At 39.1% G+C, this 19,520-nt stretch overlaps 1 protein-coding gene across 6 annotated transcripts in view; it reads left to right on the forward strand.

Annotated features, from left to right (window-relative positions):
- Positions 1 to 19,520, forward strand: part of LOC144006685 (sialate:O-sulfotransferase 1-like) — a 236,931-nt gene that overhangs the window by 126,356 nt on the left and 91,055 nt on the right. For 3 of the 6 annotated variants that reach the window (XR_013279902.1, XR_013279901.1, XR_013279904.1), the window contains exons 9-11: positions 3,620 to 4,029; positions 8,134 to 8,307; positions 8,388 to 8,489. Coding sequence is in view for 2 of the 6 variants with exons in the window: in XM_077505671.1 (XP_077361797.1) it covers positions 3,620 to 3,972 (353 nt within the window). In the remaining 4 variants the exon portion in view is untranslated. Of the gene's footprint in view, positions 1 to 3,619; positions 4,457 to 8,133; positions 8,308 to 8,387; positions 8,490 to 12,536; positions 12,582 to 19,520 lie in introns of those variants that run through there. The other 3 variants (XM_077505671.1, XM_077505672.1, XR_013279903.1) reach the window with 2 other exon arrangements.

Raw genomic sequence — 19,520 nt, forward strand, 5'->3', positions numbered from 1 at the left:
CTCGGGAGAGCATTTACTAGATCAGCAGTGGACTTCCAGTGTTCCTGCTCAGCCGCTGTCACCTACCACTTGCTCATGTACTTCAAAGATGCGGAATAAAGTAGTTTTTTGTGCTGCAGCAGATTGTAAAATCAAATGATATCACTTGAAGTGTGCCAATCTAGACTGCCAAAAGGACAGTGGTTTTGTGACAAGTGTGAAACAAGGATTATTGGGAAAACTGAAACACAGTACTGGTACTTGTCTTACATTAAACAAATTTAAAAGAGAGCAACTTTTTCCTCTGTACATAGTATAATGAAAGTCATTGCGTACCCCATCAACATTACATCATACCGTCATCAGGATGGTAGGCACCTGTGCTAAAATAAATACATTAATTAACAGTTCAATTTTATGCCTGAAATTACTACAATCATTATTCACTTCATTTTTTGTGCTTTTAGAAATAATAGAGATTTATGCCATTACTTTAAGAGGGACCATATTGCACATTGAGTCAAATCCTGTCATTTGTCTTATGTATAGCTTTGTAAACAAACCCAACAATAGAATTTGTATAATCGCTGCCTTTATTAGCGCCAAACAAACAGTCGCATGTTGTCCTCCTCCAATGCTTTGATGCTCGCCTTCGTTTCCATCATGTCATTGGCAATCAAGTCGGTGTGGCATGAGATCCCTAAAGAAATAATAATAAAAATAAAAATATAGTACAGTAGTATAGTTTTTTTGTCAGTGTAAAAGAAATGTACACATTTTGTTGCATTTTTTAATGTATGAACATTGCTACAGGCAAATACTTCTATAAACACTTCCAAATGTCTCTAAAATATAAGGTGCGTGTACACACACAAACATAAACACATACATTCACTCATGCATACAATATATCATGTAATGAATTCTGAGTGGCATACCAGAGTCAATGATGTCAGCAGTACTTGAGGGTACAGGTTACTGGAGCCATCTGGCTGCATAACTGCAACAAACTCTCTGCCACTTCGAGTCGTCTTTTCTTTGCTTGTCTCTCCTGTGCACGTTCATATCTTGGCACCGACTGGGCTGAGACATAGATGTTGTAACTTGGGACCCAACTTTAATGTTGGAGCCCAGTCGGGATGATTGGACAGAAAAACGGGCGCAGGGCGACCTGTTAAAATAAACAAATATATAAACAAATAAAATATGGAAAGACTGGTTATTTTGCCGCAGTAGGGTGGCCGTGAATAAGTTCTTTAGCATGATGTGTAGGCTACCGGGGGTCTGTTTTCTTGCATCACCCCCTTCTGTCTCTTTTTTTCCAAGTTTACATTTTGCCACCAAAAAACATGTTATCGGCATTAAGAGCCCAAGACTAATCAATCCAATTTCAGCAGTAAACACTTTGCACTGGCACTACTTGTGTGAAAATGTTCGATGTTAGCTTTCGGCTAACGTCCGCTAGCCAGCTTGTACTACCGAACTTGCTTGCTCATGAATCCAAAACATAAGCAACTTGCCCATATATGGGCGGTCGAAACGTTATTAATCCTCATGCATTAAATAAAGGTAAACAAGCTTACCGCTCACAAAGTGATGGCTGCACACACGAGCCCAAAGTAACGACTTCCCTCCGGAGTCCGCACTCCTCTGTCTCCAGGCCCTGGTTCCTAATTACTTTCGGAATTCGGAAGAAAGGCCGACCATTTTCCCCCTTGGCTTTGTTCGAACAGCCAACGATGCAGCAACAATGTACCATTTTAAACGCAGACAACAAACGTGATAGATACGGAGTTAGACCGAATCACTACGTAAATGGAGGTCACCCAGCATGGCGACTACGACAAATCCGAGGCGGAAGTGACGACATGTGCAAGCGACCTATTGGCTTAATGTTGTCTGTGCTTCCGGTGGTGGCCACATTGAGCTCTTGTAAAATATGAAATAAACACTTGAAGGTACCGTATGTACAACCCATGTGTCCAAGATAGCTTTCTATTGTTTTTCATTTTTGAAATCTTGCGTAATGATGTAGGTAACGTAAGAATCCCAGCGAAGCTTTTGGGCGCTGTTCAAATTTCAGAAAATTTCAAAACTCGTATTTTAATGATGCTAAAACTGCACATTTAGACCCACAAACTTATATGCTTGTTTCACACAGCTGTCACTAGTTTATTTCAGTTAGTCGAAGCGAGTACCCAGCATGCTTTGAAGTGGGCTATACATTTTTTTTTCCAAGTTAATATTTAGAGGTTTGTTTTAGTTAAGTTTTTCAAAGTGGTAGTATTCGTTATTTGCATTTACCCACCTTGTTTTCTATTCATTTTCATTGACTACAAGCGGTTCAGATGGATGAGAGATTTACAGTACTTTTGCTCTGTAAGCTTATGTATGACGAGTATTTATCAATCACGAGGGATGCAACAATAAGGGTAATATCGTGATATCATCATGATATTAAAACTGTCACAATATTGTCGTCGTCATGTTCACAGTATTTAACATATCGGTTAAAAAAGTTAAAGTTAAAAAAGCCCTGACAGAACTAGCATCCACCTCTAACCAGACTTCTTTCAAATATTTTTTATTGTGAGACAGAAAACGATGGGAAAACAGACTCCACATAAGCATTGCGTCTCATTTTCAAAACATAACATCAGCTACACATTAGAACTGCCACAATATCGTCGTCGTCATGTTCACAATATTTAAAAGGAAGACATCAGGTTAAGTTCCATTTGAGCAGTTCTAGCACCCTCTAGTGGCTAGTTTATTAGAGCAATTTAATTTTCATTAGGGATGTTTTGGCCTTCTGTGTTTAAAATCTATGCTAATTGTCAGATGAAGGGGAACCTAATTGCTTGTGAAGCGATCAATGTGTGCTTGCATGAGCGAATAAGTGCCTCAAATTGTTATTAGAGATTGTAGGTGTTTTATATGCATTGCTGTTATGTACAAAATCACATATTTTTTTTAGTATGAGCCCTTTTTTCTTTTCTTTTTTTTAAATATTGTGATTTTTTTTAAATATACCCACCCCCACCCACACACACACACACACACACACACGCACACACGCATACACACACAATATTGTGATAATTATCGTATTCTGACCTTCATATTGTGATAATATCGTATCATGATGTTTGGATATCGTTACATCCCTATCAATCACTGCCATGTCCACTTCATCAGGCTGCCACCTGCTGACAGCTGTGTGAAATAAGCATGCAGAACAAATGCTTTTGTACGGCAAACAAGCGTTCTCTGTCACTTAATTTGTTTGCTTTTTGCTGTAAGTGACAAATGATGATACTTTTTTTCCCTATCCTCTTCATGATATTTATCGTCATATCGCCCAGCACTACCCTGGACCAGTCACCAGTTAATCACAGGACGTATATAGTCATGCACACACATATTCACACCTATGGACAATTTAGTGCTTGACCTAAACTACGCACAGGAGGGTCTGCTGAGCCAAGACTCGAACCATGAATCTCAGCACTTTGAAGCAGATGTGTTAAGCACTATTGTCAAATAAAGAACACAACAAAAATTGATACAGTAGAATGTTGTTTTTTTTTCCAGATTATTCTGTTGAAAAATAATCCTCTGCTATGTTGTTTTACTGCAGAATGGCCCGAATTTGTCTCCAGCTATGCCCCCTGGTGGGCATCCCATGCACTGAGTTGGCTGAAGTTCGGACGTCACCTTCAGGTGCTGCATTATGAGGATCTCCAGAGGGCTCTCCTCCCTCAGCTCCAGCTCATCACAAACTTTCTGAATGTCACCACATCCGAGGAGCGGCTGATCTGTGCTCAAAGCAACCAAGATGGCTACTTTAAGCGGCCAGGGGCCCAGCAGCCATCCTTTGACCCATTTACACCTCACATGAGGCAAATGATAGACGCCTTCATTCATAGTGTTGACGCGGCACTACAGAGCAGGAACTTTAGTGGACTTCCAAGAGAATACCTCCCCAGATGATGGCATGGAAAATTCATCCAACTCGTCGATGAGAGCAAAACACAAACACCGTCCAATGTAAGTGGACCAACTGCTTCGTTGTTCTTTGGAACCACGTGGGAGATTAGCATGGAAAACAAATCATTCTGCCATTGTGCGGTGAACACAGAAGCCTGTGATAAAAGCCTCCAGGCTGGACCTATTCTGTGAACAACAAATATGATGAATGCTAAGAGAGGACTTGATGAGATGCGTGTGGCACCAGAAGTGGATTATTGCGCAAAGTGTCTGACGTACAAAAGAAAGACTGTGCAGATTGAAGGCAGAAATCGTTCTCTCAGCTTCTCTGTAATATTTTCTTTAGTGTACACCCACATTAACACAGATGATTACAACAAAGCTGCTGCTGCCTAAAATTTGCTACATGTTGAGGACTCTTAATACAATGACTGTACTGAACTCCTGCTGTAAATGGTATCTTTTCATTAAATACATTTACATTGCATTGTAAGAGATGTTGAACTTGAATGAATGAATACTAGATGTGACGCTGGACTAAACACTATCAGAAGCACAGACCTCCATTTACAACTTACATGGAATTGTATCCATTTATTTCCAGTCGTCTATTTTTTTTTATTTCTGAGCGTGCCTTGGCTTCCCAGTTTATAGTAGGGATGTAACGATAACGGAAATATCGTGATATCGTGATATTAAAACTGCCACAATATCGTTGTCGTCATGGTCACAATATTTAAAAGGAACACATCTGTTAAAAAAAGTCAGGTTGATTTCCATTTGTGCAGTTCTAGCAGCCTCTAGACGCTAGTTTATTAGTGCAATTTAATTTTCATTAGGGATGATTTGGCTTTCCATGTTTAAAATTATGCTAATTGTCAGATGAAGGGAAACCTAATTCGCTTGTGAAGCGATAAATGTGTGCTTGCATTACCAAGTAAGTGCCTCAAATTGTTATTAGAGATTGTAGGTGGTTTATATGCATTGCTGTTATGTACAAAAGCACAATATTGTGCTTTTTTTTTTTTTTATATGAGCTTTTTTTTTTTTTTTTTTTTACAATATTGTGATCTTTTTGAAATATCGCCAACCCCCCCACATATCGTGATAATTATCATATCATGACCTTCATATCGTGATAATATCGTATCGTGATGTTTGGATATCATTACATCCCTAGTTTACAGTAGTGTTACAGTAGATGCCATCCCACTTTTTTTTGTTAAAAAAAATCAGAATAAAGAGGGTGCTTTCTTAGGTAGTGAAATACTTGAGTTATAAGAAAGCATATTTATCGTGTAATGAAAAGAACAATTATCTGTGATTTTGAATTTACTTTCTTAGCTTGTGAATAGATGCTTAGCAAAGACATTGAAAAATTGAATCCAATGCTTAGCCACCAAAATCACTAAATCTAATTCATGGAATTGCTTTAATATCTTTTGATTAACATCTTATCAGGAGGTTCTAACCTTTCTGTAAATGAAATCCCTTTGTCAATTAATTATTACATTTATTTTAATTATATAGCTGTATATATACAAACTAATATAAATAAATATAAAAATAATACAAAAATATAAATATAATTATTAAATGTAATTAATTGATTCATTAATTGGACGAGACTCAAGTTTAATTTTTAAATTTATCATTGAGTCTGCCTTTCGGTGCACCACATCAGTTTTTAGATAGTTTTATCAGGATATATAACCTTGGTAAATCAGTCATGAAAAGGAGGATGCTACACTTGAATAGTTTGTGAGTTATTTTTCCAGCTTAGAGATTAATATACAGGGTGATTCTGTCAGGGTTGCCTGTGGCGCGGGGTGAGGACCCAAATGCAGACAATGAAGGCAAGCAAGCTACACTGAGTTTCTTTAATGAATTATAGGACAGGAAGGAGCGTTGGCCAATAGGGTGGCAGACAGGCAGGTAGGCAGGCAGGCTGGCAGGAAGGCTGGCAGGCAGACAGTGAGGTTAGCAGGTAGGGTAGCAGGCGTGCGTCTGTGGCAGGTTGGTGGAAGCGTAGCATAGGCGGGCAGGCGAGGAGTGGTCCAGAGCAGGTGCCTGTGGGGCGTGGAGGATTAATAATGGAGCTAAGAGATGTCAAGAGTAAAATGCTAGACACAACTGCCTGCTAAACAGCGAGTGTCGATCTGGCGCCGAGGTGCAGTCCCACGCTGGTCTTTAAAGGGTGGTGATTGTTGATTGACTGCACCTGGCCTCTGCTCCAGTCACGCAGACTCGTTGCCACGCCCGCTTTGACAAACAGAGAGACAGAGAGAGAGAGAGAGAGAGAGAGACAAGAGAGAGAGAGACAGAGACAGAGAAAGGGCAGGCCTCATGGGGCGGAGGAACGGGTCCTAACAGATTCAAAAAGACTACCCTATTTCATGATAAAATATTCTATTCTATGAAGGAAAAAATAACAAAAAAAGAACTTACAATAAAAGTATTCCACTAACATTCAAGTTTTATTTCACGTTACAAGTTCTCAATATGGCCTCCCCTTGCAGCACGAACAACATCAATGCGATATGCGAAAAAACGGGGAAATCTGGTCATTTACTTACCATATATTTGATGATGAAATGGGGTCATTCATTTTTAATCACCCTGCATTTTGTTTAAACACACACACACACAGTGCACAATCAGGTTTTGATTATCTGCACATTTATTTTCTAATCTACTTGGGAACTTAAAAAGGCAAAATTTAACTACTGTGATAGGAAAGCTCAGCCCTCTGTCCTTTACATTACCATTGGCTGCAAATCCGTCATTTACACCTTCGATTATGGATGGAGCCTTTGATGAATGGGAAGAATTCGGGCTGTGTTGTGTTAGGGATCTCTATATTCAAGGGTCGTTTGCGTCATTTCAGCAGCTTCAGGAGAAGTATGGGCTGTCCAAAACAGATTTCTTTTGGTCCCTTCAGATTAGACATTTTGTGAGAACACATCTTGATCATTTTGAAAATGCGATACCTGATAAACTGGATCAGTGTCTCAGAGATTGTAAAATAGAAAAGCATGCAATTTCTTTTATATACAATCAGTTGCAAGAGTTAGGACAAATTAATATGGAAGGCATAAAGAAGGACTGGGAGAATGAATTAGAATGGTAATAACAGAAGAGATTTGGGATAAGGGTCTGGAATATGTTAACAATTGTTCACTTATTGCTAAACATTGTTTGATTCAATTTAAAATCCTTCACAGACTACATTATTCGAAGTGAAAGCTACATAGAATTTTTCCAGAAGTGTCACCAGTGTGTGAAAAATGCAGCCAAGCAGAGGCTGATTTATTACAATGTTTTGCATTTTGCTCCAAAGTCGAGGAATTTTGGGGTGCAATATTTTCATTTTATTCAAAGGTTTTTGGGGATCAGTTAGCACCAGATCCCCTTCTGGTTATAATGGGTGCATCAGAAAACTCGAAAAACCGACAGAATGCACAGCACCATCTTTTGTCTTATGGCCTTATGTGTGCAAAGAAATGAATCCAGTTGCTTTGGATGGGAAAAAAAATACACCAACTTTTAAAGCTTGGCTGTCACTACTGACTGATACCCTACACCTGGAGAGGATTCGGGGTTGGCGATATTTAAAAAAAAGATCACAATATTGTTAAAGAAAGAGCTCATACTAAAAAAAAACACACAATATTGTGCTTTTATACATAACAGCAATGCATATAAACCACCTACAACCTCTAACAATAATGAGGCACTTACTTGCTAATGCAAACGCACATTGATCGCTTCACAAGCAAATTAGGTTCCCCTTCATCTGATAATTAGCATAGATTTGAAACATAGAAGGCCAAAACATCCCTAATGAAAATTAAATTGCACGAATAAACTAGCCTCTAGAGGGTGCTAGAACTGCACAAGTGGAAATCAACCTGATGTGTTCCTTTTAAATATTGTGAACATGACGACGACGATATTGTAGCAGTTCTAATGTGTAGCTGTTGTTATGTTTGAAAAATGAGACGCAATGCTTGTTGTGGAGTCTGTTTTACCATCGATTTTTTGTCTCACAATAAAAATATTTGAAAGAAGTCCGGTTAGAGGTGGATGCTAGTTCAGTCAGGGCTGGTGTTTGTTGCAGCTAGACCAGTCTGGGATTAATTGATCAGTATGTTTCTTCTCTAGGAAGTTGAATTGCCATCAGCTGAATTATTCAGTGATTGAGAAGGAAACATTGGCTTTGGTCTGGGCTCTTCAGCACTTTCAGGTGTACTTGGGCAGTGGTCCCGTGGTGGTCTTTTCAGACGATAACCCCCTGACATTTCTGAGACTGCAGTCGCCGAACCAGCGCCTGATGGGGTGGGCCCTCTTTCTGCAGTTCCAAACGTAGATATCTGACACGTCAAAGCATCAGATGTCATCCCCACTGTGCTTTCCAGGTCTCCAGCGGGCTCTTCCATGTCACCATCCGCTGCCTCTTGAGCTGGGTCTCAACACGCCTGGACAATGTTGTGCTGAACACATTGCCTACATCGGCAGAGGTACATTAGATCGATCAATCGATTAATCAATCTTTATTTGTATAGGACTTTTTGGGCAAGGAATGCAGCTCAAAGTACTTTATATAGTCTAAAAACAAATCCCAATATAATTGCATATAGGTTATACTAGGTGCTTATCAATGGAATGCATTAACTCATTCACTGCCATTGACGGAAAAAGATGTCAATGTCAATATTTTATTCCTGGATTGGCAGTGAATGTGTTAAATATTGTCAAAGGCATAAACTAATACATTTTATAAGATAAAATGCATTTGGATTTCATAACGCCCTCAAATGACAAATTAAATCAATGTGCAGGTCATTAGTGCAAGTACACAAAAATCAAGTCCTGTGAGTGTTCTATAAGAAAGCAAATAAATATGTAAATGTAAAAAAGGCGTCTATAATTGGAGCAGTCACTTTTTTTTTTCCAAGTCATACTGAGAAGAAACAGTTTCATCATTTGAAGCAGATAAGCTCGGAGGCTTATTTTAATTCTCTCAAACAGGTGTCTTAGTCACAGACAGCTGGTAATTTCAGACTAATCTTTGTTGGCAAAGCGCTACCTCTAGCCTCTGAGTCATCTGTCATAAAAACTTGAATGGATTGACATCCGCAAGCATTTGACTGCCACCTACTGCAACAAAACTTCCTGAAATATGTGGAGTTACTCCACTCAAGTTTACTTAAGCATGCAAAGCACGTTCCATTTTCTTCAAAGTGAAAGTGACAAGGGCGAAAGACGAGAGAGAACTGAAGAAGATAGTAGGGCTGCATGATGATCAACTTAAGTGATCTTCCTCAAGCTTCTTACGTGAGTAGCACAGGTAGTAAGATGAATCTAACTTATTGTCCCCAAAGCATCCATCACTTCACTGTCAATAAGTCTCACAACCGTAGGACAAAGAGACTCATTCCAAAACATATGTGTACACAATGTTACTTAAGTGTAGGTCAGTTTTTGTTTTTGTTTTTTTGTTTTTTTTAAAATCTGATTTTTGTGAAATTATATTAACTCAACTCAACTCAACTCAAGTTTATTTATATAGAGTATGTACTGTCAATACATATTGTTGCTGTGCTTGAATCAGTGATGACTCGAATAGAAATGTGAACAGGCCATTAAAAGTAGAGCTGCCAATGTGGAATAAACATTTTTGGCTGGCGAGTATGTTCGAACATACTCTCAAATACGTTCGAACATGTACTCGCAAATATGTTCGAACATACTTGCAAATATGTTCGAATGTATTGAAATATGTTCGAAAATACTCACAAATATGTTCGAACATACAAATATGTTTGAACATACTGGATTGCTGTGGTACTCAAGTGCGCAAGCGTAGTGCCCTATTGGATTATGGGGCAAAAAATGACAAACCTAAATCATGCACGGCAGACATAATAAACAGTAAAAGTTACGAATAAACACAGTTTTTTGTCTACTTAATTTTCTAATGAATTGGTAATGTGGCCCAAATGCCTAAAAAATGGGGTTTTGTTTTCACTCGCGCATGTGCAAATAATACCCCGTGGCATTATGGGAAGGTATGCTAACTTTGTAACACGTAGCCTACAAGTGTTTTTTTGTTTTTTTTTCATAAATACCCATTCACACGCGTGGCCTACTTCTTGTAGGCCACACACATGGGCCTCTCCCAGGCGGAGGATCGAACCCACGCCAACCGGCACCAAAGTCAAGTGACGGTTCCACTCCTCCACCTGGAGCCCCGTAGCCTACAAGTATGATCGAACATATTTGCGAGTACGATCAAACATATTTGCGAGTACGTTCAAACATATTTGTGAGTACATTCAAACATATTTGCGAGTACGTTCGAACATATTTGGGAGTACGTTCGAACATATTTGCGAGTATGTTTGAACATATTTGAGACTATGTTCGAACTTAATTTGCGAGTACGTTCGAACATATTTGGGAGTACGTTCGAACATATTTGCGAGTATGTTCGAACATATTTGTGACTATGTTCGAACATATTTGCGAGTATGTTCGAACATATTTGCGAGTACGTTCGAACATATTTGCGTGTACGTTCGAACGTATTTGCGAGTATGTTCGAACGTATTTGCGACTATGCTCGAACATATTTGCGACTATGTTCAAACATATTTGCGACTATGTTCAAACGTATTTGCGAGTATGTTCGAACGTATTTGTGACTATGTTCGAACATTATTTGGAGTATGTTCTAATATTATTTGGAGTACCTTCGAACATATTTGGGAGTATGTACGAACATATTTGCGAGTATGTTCGAACGTATTTAAGACTGTTCGAACATATTTGTGACTATGTTCGAACATATTTGCGAGTATGTTCGAACATTATTTGGAGTACCTTCGAACATATTTGGGAGTATGTTCGAACGTATTTAAGACTGTTCGAACATATTTGTGACTATGTTCGAACATATTTGCGAGTATGTTCGAACATATTTACGAGTATGTTCGAACATATTTGCGAGTACGTTCGAACGTATTTGCGAGTATGTTCGAACGTATTTGTGACTATGTTCGAACATTATTTGGAGTATGTTCGAACATTATTTGGAGTACGTTCGAAGATATTTGCGAGTACGCTCGAACATATTTGGAGTATGTTCGAACATATTTGCGAGTATGTTTGAACGTATTTGCGAGTATGTTCGAACTTATTTGCGAGTATGTACGAACGTATTTGTGAGTATGTTCGAACATATTTGCGAGTATGTTCAAACATATTTGCGAGTGTGTTTGAACATACTCACCAGCCAAAAATGTTGACTCCACATTGGCAGCTCTACGCTTCCGTAATTAAGAAACAAAATCCGCACATTTTTATCCATCTCGGGGGGTGGCCATTTTAGGTGGGGTACACCCTGAACTGTTTGCCAGCCAATCGCAGGGCACACAGAGACGAACAACCATCCACACTCACAAGCACACCGAGGGACAATTCGGAGCACCCAATTAACCTGCCATGCATGTCTTTGGAATATAGGAAGAGACCGGAGTACCCGGAGAAGACCCACGCAGGCACGGGGAGAACATGCAAACTCCACCCAGGAAGTAGGGTCTGGATTTAGGGCTGAGAGTCCTAATTTTCAGTTATGTTTCAGGCGTCACGCAACCCTAAACCGGACGCTGATTTATGGAGTTAAATTAGGGTCAAAAGTTTTGAACTTGAAAAAATAAAACTTGAAACAGAAAATTGTTGTGTTGATCTTGAATTTCACTAAATATAAAAAGGTATTCAAAATAAAAATAAGCATGTGAAAAGTTTTTTTGGGTCAAAATTAATTTGGATTCACTTCGGTCCTGCCTTCGAATAAATTATTTATTTTCATTTTTTAATTCCATATATATTTTGACATTTGAGGTCTTATTTTTTTCAGTTGCATGTTTTTTTCTTTTCAAATTCAGATCTTATTTTTTCAGTTTTAGAACTATTTTTTTTTCACTTTCAAATCATTTTTCACTTTCAGATCTTTTTTTTTCAGTTTCAAGTCTCTTTTTTTTTTTTTTTTCAGTTTCAGACTTTTGACCCGAATGTTACGTGGGGGCGTGGTGTCAACTGAGCGGGGCGTGGAATCATGAGTGACAGCTGCACAAAAGCGCTTTGGAAACACCCCCCAGTGACAGTGCCTTCAGGGAACGTAGGAATTAAAAGGAATTAAAAGAACTCTTGACTCAACATATATACACCATATTCGTGTGGGAGGCGGACGTGCTGCTTACAAATACAATCACAGTTAAAAACAACCCTGTGAGAAATTCATAGTAAAATGAAACCTCAATAGAAAGAAATTTGTATAGAAGTTGAGTTGAGTTCGTCCAAAAATAACTGGTTAGTATCTCTATTTAAACCAGGGATGACTTTTACCACTTACCACTGAACCAATTCATCATTGTAGGCAGTACAATGTGCGCGCGTATGTGTGCGTGCGTGCGTGCGTGTGAATTCGTAAAAATTTGTACTCATTAGTTCACCTAAAACCTAATAAAAATCCCATTACCCTTCACCTTAACCGGATATTTCAGAGTCTCACCAGAGTCGTGACGTTCAGAAGGTCAGGAGACCAGAGGAAAGGTCAAAGAAACCAACTAAACCTGCCATCCACATGGTCACAAAATCAGAGTCTCACGCCAATCCCAGAAACCTCTAAATTCCAACAAATTTAGGAGATCTCAAGAGACCAGAGGAAAAACTAAAGAGAGGAATGAGGGAAGGATAGATGAAGCAGAGTGAGGTCCACAGACACCAGCACCCACTGATTCAACGAGCAGTGGAAGGGAGAGGCGAATTCTGTTTGAATTTCAGTAGATTCTGGTGTGATGGATCTGGCATGCATAAGGACCGCCACCAAAGAGGGGAGCCGTTGACCGCGGCCCAGCAAAGCGGGCACTGCCCCCCCTGTATCCCCGAGTCATGGCAGCACCAAGGCACAAACCCCCACGCCCCCCGGGCGGCCACCGGCCGAAGAGCCAACCCAGACGCCCCCAACCCGCTGAGAACGAGGCCCGGCAGGCCCCCACGGCGCCCCACCGGCCCAGTGTGTCTCAGATTGGGGGGAAAAAAGTACATTAACCAAAAATGAATGTGACGGCAAAAGAAAAACAAAAATTGTTGATAAAGAGGAAAGGACATTTTTGTTGTTGTTTTTCAACATGTTTGAAGATGCTGTAAAAATTATAAGCAACAAATGTCATTATAAGTTCTGAATATTAAAATGAACCCAGGAAGGCCAGAGCCCGGATTCGAACCCGAGTCCTCAGAAATGGGAGGTGGACGTGCTAACCAGTCAACCACCGTGCCATCCAAAAACAAACAAATAAAAAATTATTTTAATGGTAAAAAAAAATAATTGTGCACCGTGTCCTTTGGGATCATGGTAAAGGTTGGTTTACAAAACAAATAATTCCATTATCTTTAAATAAAAGCAGAAAATAAAAAAATAAAAAGAATCAAGATGTTTTCTTGCACATTAGCATCTTTTTAAATATATTTTAAAATCCCACGTACCCACAATGGTATACGTACCCCGATTTGAGAACCACTGATATAGGGAACCCGCATTGTTGTTTAAGTAATTGAATAATTAACACAGTTTGCAAAGACTTTTATGCCAGACTGCAATGCAATGTTAGATGAATGAAATTGTAATAAGTGCCCAGACCAGAGAATCTCTGGTCACTAAAGTTTAGTGAATGGTAAAGTAATATGGCTTCACCTCTCTGGCTATGGTGAATAAGCGGCATTGTGAGTCCATTCATATGTAAGTCCGTGGATGTTGCTCACTGTAGTCCATGGGACGCTCAAGAAGTTTGTGTGAATGCACAGCCATGCTGAAAATTAGAGGGAACGTTGCTTGTGGGATACACTTCTTTTCTGAATGATGAAGCGCAATGTACACAATTAAACAGCACCACTTTGTGGTCATTTCTGGTATTTCACACACATTTAATGAACAAATCATCTGCAAGCATTTGGCTCTTCCTTTCTTTTCTTGCAATTATTCCACCCCCGGATTCCCATCCCCTAGTCACACCAGTGAAAGAAAACAAACACTAGATGTTTTAAATCATATTAATTGTATATATATATATATATATATATATATATATATATATATATATATTTTTTTTAATAGTGGGTGGCATTACAGTGATGTACAAAGGGGGTGAAGTAGCGGGGCGGTGCAGGAGGGAGGTGGGAGGGGGAGCGGTCAATGGGTATCAAAATCTTTTGCCAAACGCAGGTGCAGCTATTGCTGCTGTCAAGAAGCCCTGCAACTTCTTCATTCGGCTCAATGAGACCCCTTTTTTTTTTTTGTCTACTTCAATCTTTTCCCTCTCTGCTTCTTTCTCCTATAATGCACAATGCATATCTACCTAATTGATCGACCAACGCGCAGCCTTTTTATTGCCGCGCTCATGAAGAAATTGTTTTTTTCTTGTTGAATAACAGAAAACACACATTACTGACCCCATGAATTCCAGTTTGAGGGATGAGTTGGGAGGTCATCCAGTCAGACACAGAGCATCTTTTTTTTTTTTTTCTTGACAAACAGATGGAAAAACATTGACGGGGTTAAATTGCATTTCCGAAATGACACCCAGCATTTTTAAATGTCAAATGCCTCTCTATAAACTGGAAACACAATCTTTGCGGTTGCATTAAAAACATAAATGTTGAGTGGTAAAACCTCTCCTTGTGTAAATTCAATCTATTTGCCCTTTCTAGGTGAATTTCATTACCCAACAAATTTTTCCAGACAAGCTTAAAGGTGAGCTTAAATGCAAAATGTCACTTGAAACAAGTTGCTCATTTCCCTCCAGACAGATGTCACTACAATTGACTTTTGGGCCAAATCTAGATTAATAATTAAAAAAACACACGCACACACATCATTCAGGCTTGTATGCCTATGGAGATCCATTCTGGTGTCCAAGGAAAGTAACCTTTAGCCTTTTGTATTGCTACACAACATCACCCGGAAGCAGATCCAACTTGCGTGGGACACCTCTGCACATATTGACTAAATTATAGGGAGCATTATACATAAATGCACAGCAGGATGCTGAAGTGACGTGCGCTTCAGGAGGGAATTTGCATGAAACGACTGCACTCGGCTGATGTGACGAGGAACGCTGCGGCCTGTCATACTCGCGTAGGTGCACTTCAGTCACCTGCTGCTAATTCTCAATGGGTAACAGCTACGTCAGTCGAATGCCAACTGACAGCATGGCAGCCAGTGGAGCACAAGTTGTCATTTGTAAACAAGGGCAAATTAGTTGCAATAATTGCTTAACAAGGAAAATTTTGTAAAGTTAGAAGCAAAAAAAAAAATGCTAAAAAAAAATTGAAGTGACTCTCAACATTCCCATATAAAATCCATCTATCCATCCATTTTCTTGACCGCTTATTCCTCACAAGCAGGGCCTACATGATTTGGTACCCAAGGCGAAAATGTACATGGTAGCCCCCCCCAATCCCATAAAAAAAAAAAACCACACAAAAAAATATATAGATATATTATATTTAATAGCACACCACACAATAAATACCAAATTCCACAAACAAATAAAAATAAGAAAAATAACAGAAGTACAATGCAATGCAACTTTTTATTGCAATTTTTGCAAAATGACAGTATTTAAAACCTCAAAATGTTTTCACTATGTACATTAATAATTGTGTAAGATACAAAAAATAGTAAATGTATCAATATACAAACTTTGATATATCGTAAAACTTTGGCAATAAGGTGATTCACAGATAATGTGAATAGTGTGCAAAAGAACTTCACTAAATAACTTAGGAACATAACGGCAAATACTTAAAATAGTGCATGCCGGGACATCCTTGCAGCAAAGGCATCAATTGGTGCGTCCAAGGATAGCTGCCTGGATACTTCTTGATTGATGCTGATAAGTGCCACTCTAGTTAGCCGTTCTTGTGACATGGTAGACCTTAAATAGTTTTTTTATTAGTTTAAGCTCTCAGCTGATGCTACAGTCACTGGTATGGTAGCGGCCACTCTGAGTGCTACCCACATGTTGGGATAGATTTCTCGAAGTTTTTTCTCCTCTAGAAAAACTAAAAGTTCCATGCTTGACATATTGGATTTTGGCCAGGTAAGAAATGACTGCATCTCTGCTAAGAGTTTTTTTATTTTTTATTTTATTTTTTTTATTTATGAGAGTACATATTGCACAAATAAGTAGACCCTGAGAAAAAGGCTTGTTAATTCCAGGCCTAGCAGACATGTTGCTACCCATAACAGTCATGGAGCTCATAGAAAATACTAGATGTAGTCGTTTTTGTTGTGGGTTGCTTTTTTTTTTTTTGCATTAGTTAATTTGATTAAATTGAAGATTTTGTAATCTATGCATCCTATTACAACCTTACTTTCATGTTGTGAGTCAAGTGCGTATTCTACAGAAAAAAATTTGTCAATATTTTGGAAATTGTTCTTATGTTTATTGAGATATTGAACATCCATCCATCCATCCATTTTCTTGACCGCTTATTCCTCACAAGGGTCGCGGGGAGATATTGAACAAAATCTTTAAATTTTTCAAAGGGGGTATACTCATATATGCTGAGCACTGTACATGATGCAGCAATAGCTGATATAACTGAAATAGTCACCTGGATCTAGAAGATCGAGCTTTGTGTCACTCAAAGTACTGCTGATTGGTGCTTGACTGGCTGTTGCTTCAGCTGTACATTAAACAAAATACATCACTTCAAATTATTTTGGTGTTAAAGCAGGGAAAACAAATCCATTTGCATTATGATAGAATACAATGTCAGAAATTATGGCTGTTTGTATTAAATGCACCATCCATGCACTTACATTCAATAGCCTTTGGTGAAGATGACACTGAAGGATTGTTCACCACAGCTTCTGCAGGTGCTTGTTGTGGCTGCAAATATTTTCTCAGCGCATCTAGTTAAAAAAAAAAAAAAATGCATTTACTATATCGATGTTTACATTAAACCAGCACATAATTCTTATTTTCAATAAATTAATAAATTAATGTGGTTATGTGAAACAATGACTTGTGCAAATACATTTGCAGGTATCTGGACTTACTGGCTGTTTTAGTTTAAACTCAGCAAGCGTTGCCCCACTCTTGTGTGCAAAGTAGCTACTAGCATGGATGTAATGGTGCAGTAAACAAGTTACAAGCAAGCTAAGAAGCTAACGCTATTTTCGTGTTTATTTTATAAACAATGATGATTGACTGACATACATACCTCTACCCTGGGCCCGTTTTTCCTCCTCCTCCTTTTGCCGCTTTCTTAATGCAGCACTTGAAGGCTTGGACCTTTTCATTGTTGTCGATGTCAATGTATAAACAACACAAGTGTGCCAACCATCTATCTATCTTTCTAAAGTGCTGCCACTACACTCTGAGATGATATACGACCCCTCCCCCTACCTTTCATTCATTGTAAGCGGCAGCAGCGGGTCAGGTTCAGGGCGCCAGGACAGCAGGTCGTGAACTCACAGTCATTTATTTGAAATAGAAGTAATAAAAAAAAAAGGAACTCAATAAAATATATTTGCTATATAACATTTTATGCTAGAAAACACGAGAGGGGGGGAGGGCTTTTTAGGGCCCGAGCAGCGACCGCTGCGAGGTCCCTATTGTTTTTCAAGGAATTCTTATTAGGGCCCGAGCAGCGGCGGCGGCGGTGCCGCTGCGAGGCCCTATTGTTTTTGTAGGAATTCTTCTTATTATTATTATTCTTATTATTATTCTTCTCCGCAAACAATCGCATTTTTGAGACGCTAAACGTGAACGAAAACTCACCAAACTTTACACGCACATCAGGCCTGGCGAAAAATTTGATATTTTAAAGTCGCCATACATGATAACAGAAAAATGGCTCCATAGCGCCACCTACATAGGTTAAACGGATCCCTGTCCCGCTACGATTGTCCTATGGCGACGAAAATTGTGTGGCACCCGTAGCACATCCAGATGAACAAAAACCTCTTTGATGTGTGTACCCTAAAATAGACAGAAAGTGAGGTATGATCATCTGACTGTCCAATTTTGGCCCAGTTTTGCACATTTACAGGGGTCATACTTTTGCCCGCTTCTCCTACACGGTTAACCCGATTAACTTCAAACTTGGGATGGACCATCTCAACACCTGGGACAACATCATTGTAAAAAATCTAAAGTTTTTGATATACTATATGACGTCGGCGACGCATCAAATTTAGAGTTTAAAAATTCTTACTTCATGAAGCATTGCCGGTTGTACGTTTAATCTAGAGCTACGAAAATTTGTACACATATGTAACAGGCTATGACCTACAAAAAACTCTTTTTGAACCATATGCTAAACCTCACAGGAAGTCCGCCATTTTGATTTATTTTGGAACGTGTTGCCATTTTTTTGGCCATTTCATTGGGGTCTTATTTTAACGAACTCCTCCTACAGTGTTTATCCGATCATCTTCAAACTTGGTGTGATTCATCTTAAGATGTTGAAGATGAAAATTTATTGAAAGCTTTGTATTTCGTCGCACGCTGTTGTCATGGCATGCACTGTTTGCAAAGGAAAAAAAATATCCTGAAAGAAGCATTGCCAGTTGTACGAAGCAGCTAGAGCTACGAAAATTTGTAGACATATGTAACAGCCCAAGATGTACAAAAAAGTCTCTTGGTGCCCTGTGCTAAACCCAACAGGAAGTCCCCCAGGGGCCGGGCATCACATTTTAAGCTAAAAAACTCCTCTTTAACAAAGCATACCCGGCTGTACGTTTCACCTAGAGTTACCAAAATTTGTAGAGGTATATAACAGCCCTCGAGGTACAAAAAACTCTTTTTGAACCATATGCTAAACCTAACAGGATGTCCGCCATTTTTATTTACTTTGGAATGTGTTGCCATTTTTTGGGCCATTTCATAGGGGTCATATTTTAACGAACTCCTCCTACAGAGTTTATCCGATCATCTTCAAACTTGGTGTGACTCATCTTAAGATGTTGAGGATGAAAAGTTATTGAAAGCTCTTTATTTCGTCGCACGCTGTTGTCGTGGCATGCACTTTTTGCAAAGGAAAAAAATCCCTCTTACTGAAGCATTCCCAGTTGTACGAAGTAGCTAGAGCTACAAAAAATTGTAGACATATGTAACAGCCCACAGTGTACAAAAAAGTCTCTTGGTGCCATGTGCTAAACCCAACAGGAAGTCCCCCAGGGGCCGGGCATCACATTTTGAGCTAGAAAACTCCTCTTTAACGAAGCATTCCCGGTTGTACGTTTCACCTAGCGCGATGATAATTTGCAGGCATACATAAGAGCCCACGATGTACAAAAAAGTCTCTTGGAACCATGTGATAAACCAAACAGGAAGTCTGCCATTTTGATTTACGATGGGATTTGTTGCCATTTTTTGTGGCCTTTTTCAGTTGTCATATTTTAACGAACTCCTCGTACAAAGTTCATCCGACCGTCTTCAAACTTGGTGTGTTTCATCTTAAGATGTTTAAGATGC

The sequence above is a fragment of the Festucalex cinctus genome, chromosome 18 (assembly GCF_051991245.1).
Source record: "Festucalex cinctus isolate MCC-2025b chromosome 18, RoL_Fcin_1.0, whole genome shotgun sequence".
Lineage (NCBI taxonomy): Eukaryota > Metazoa > Chordata > Actinopteri > Syngnathiformes > Syngnathidae > Festucalex > Festucalex cinctus.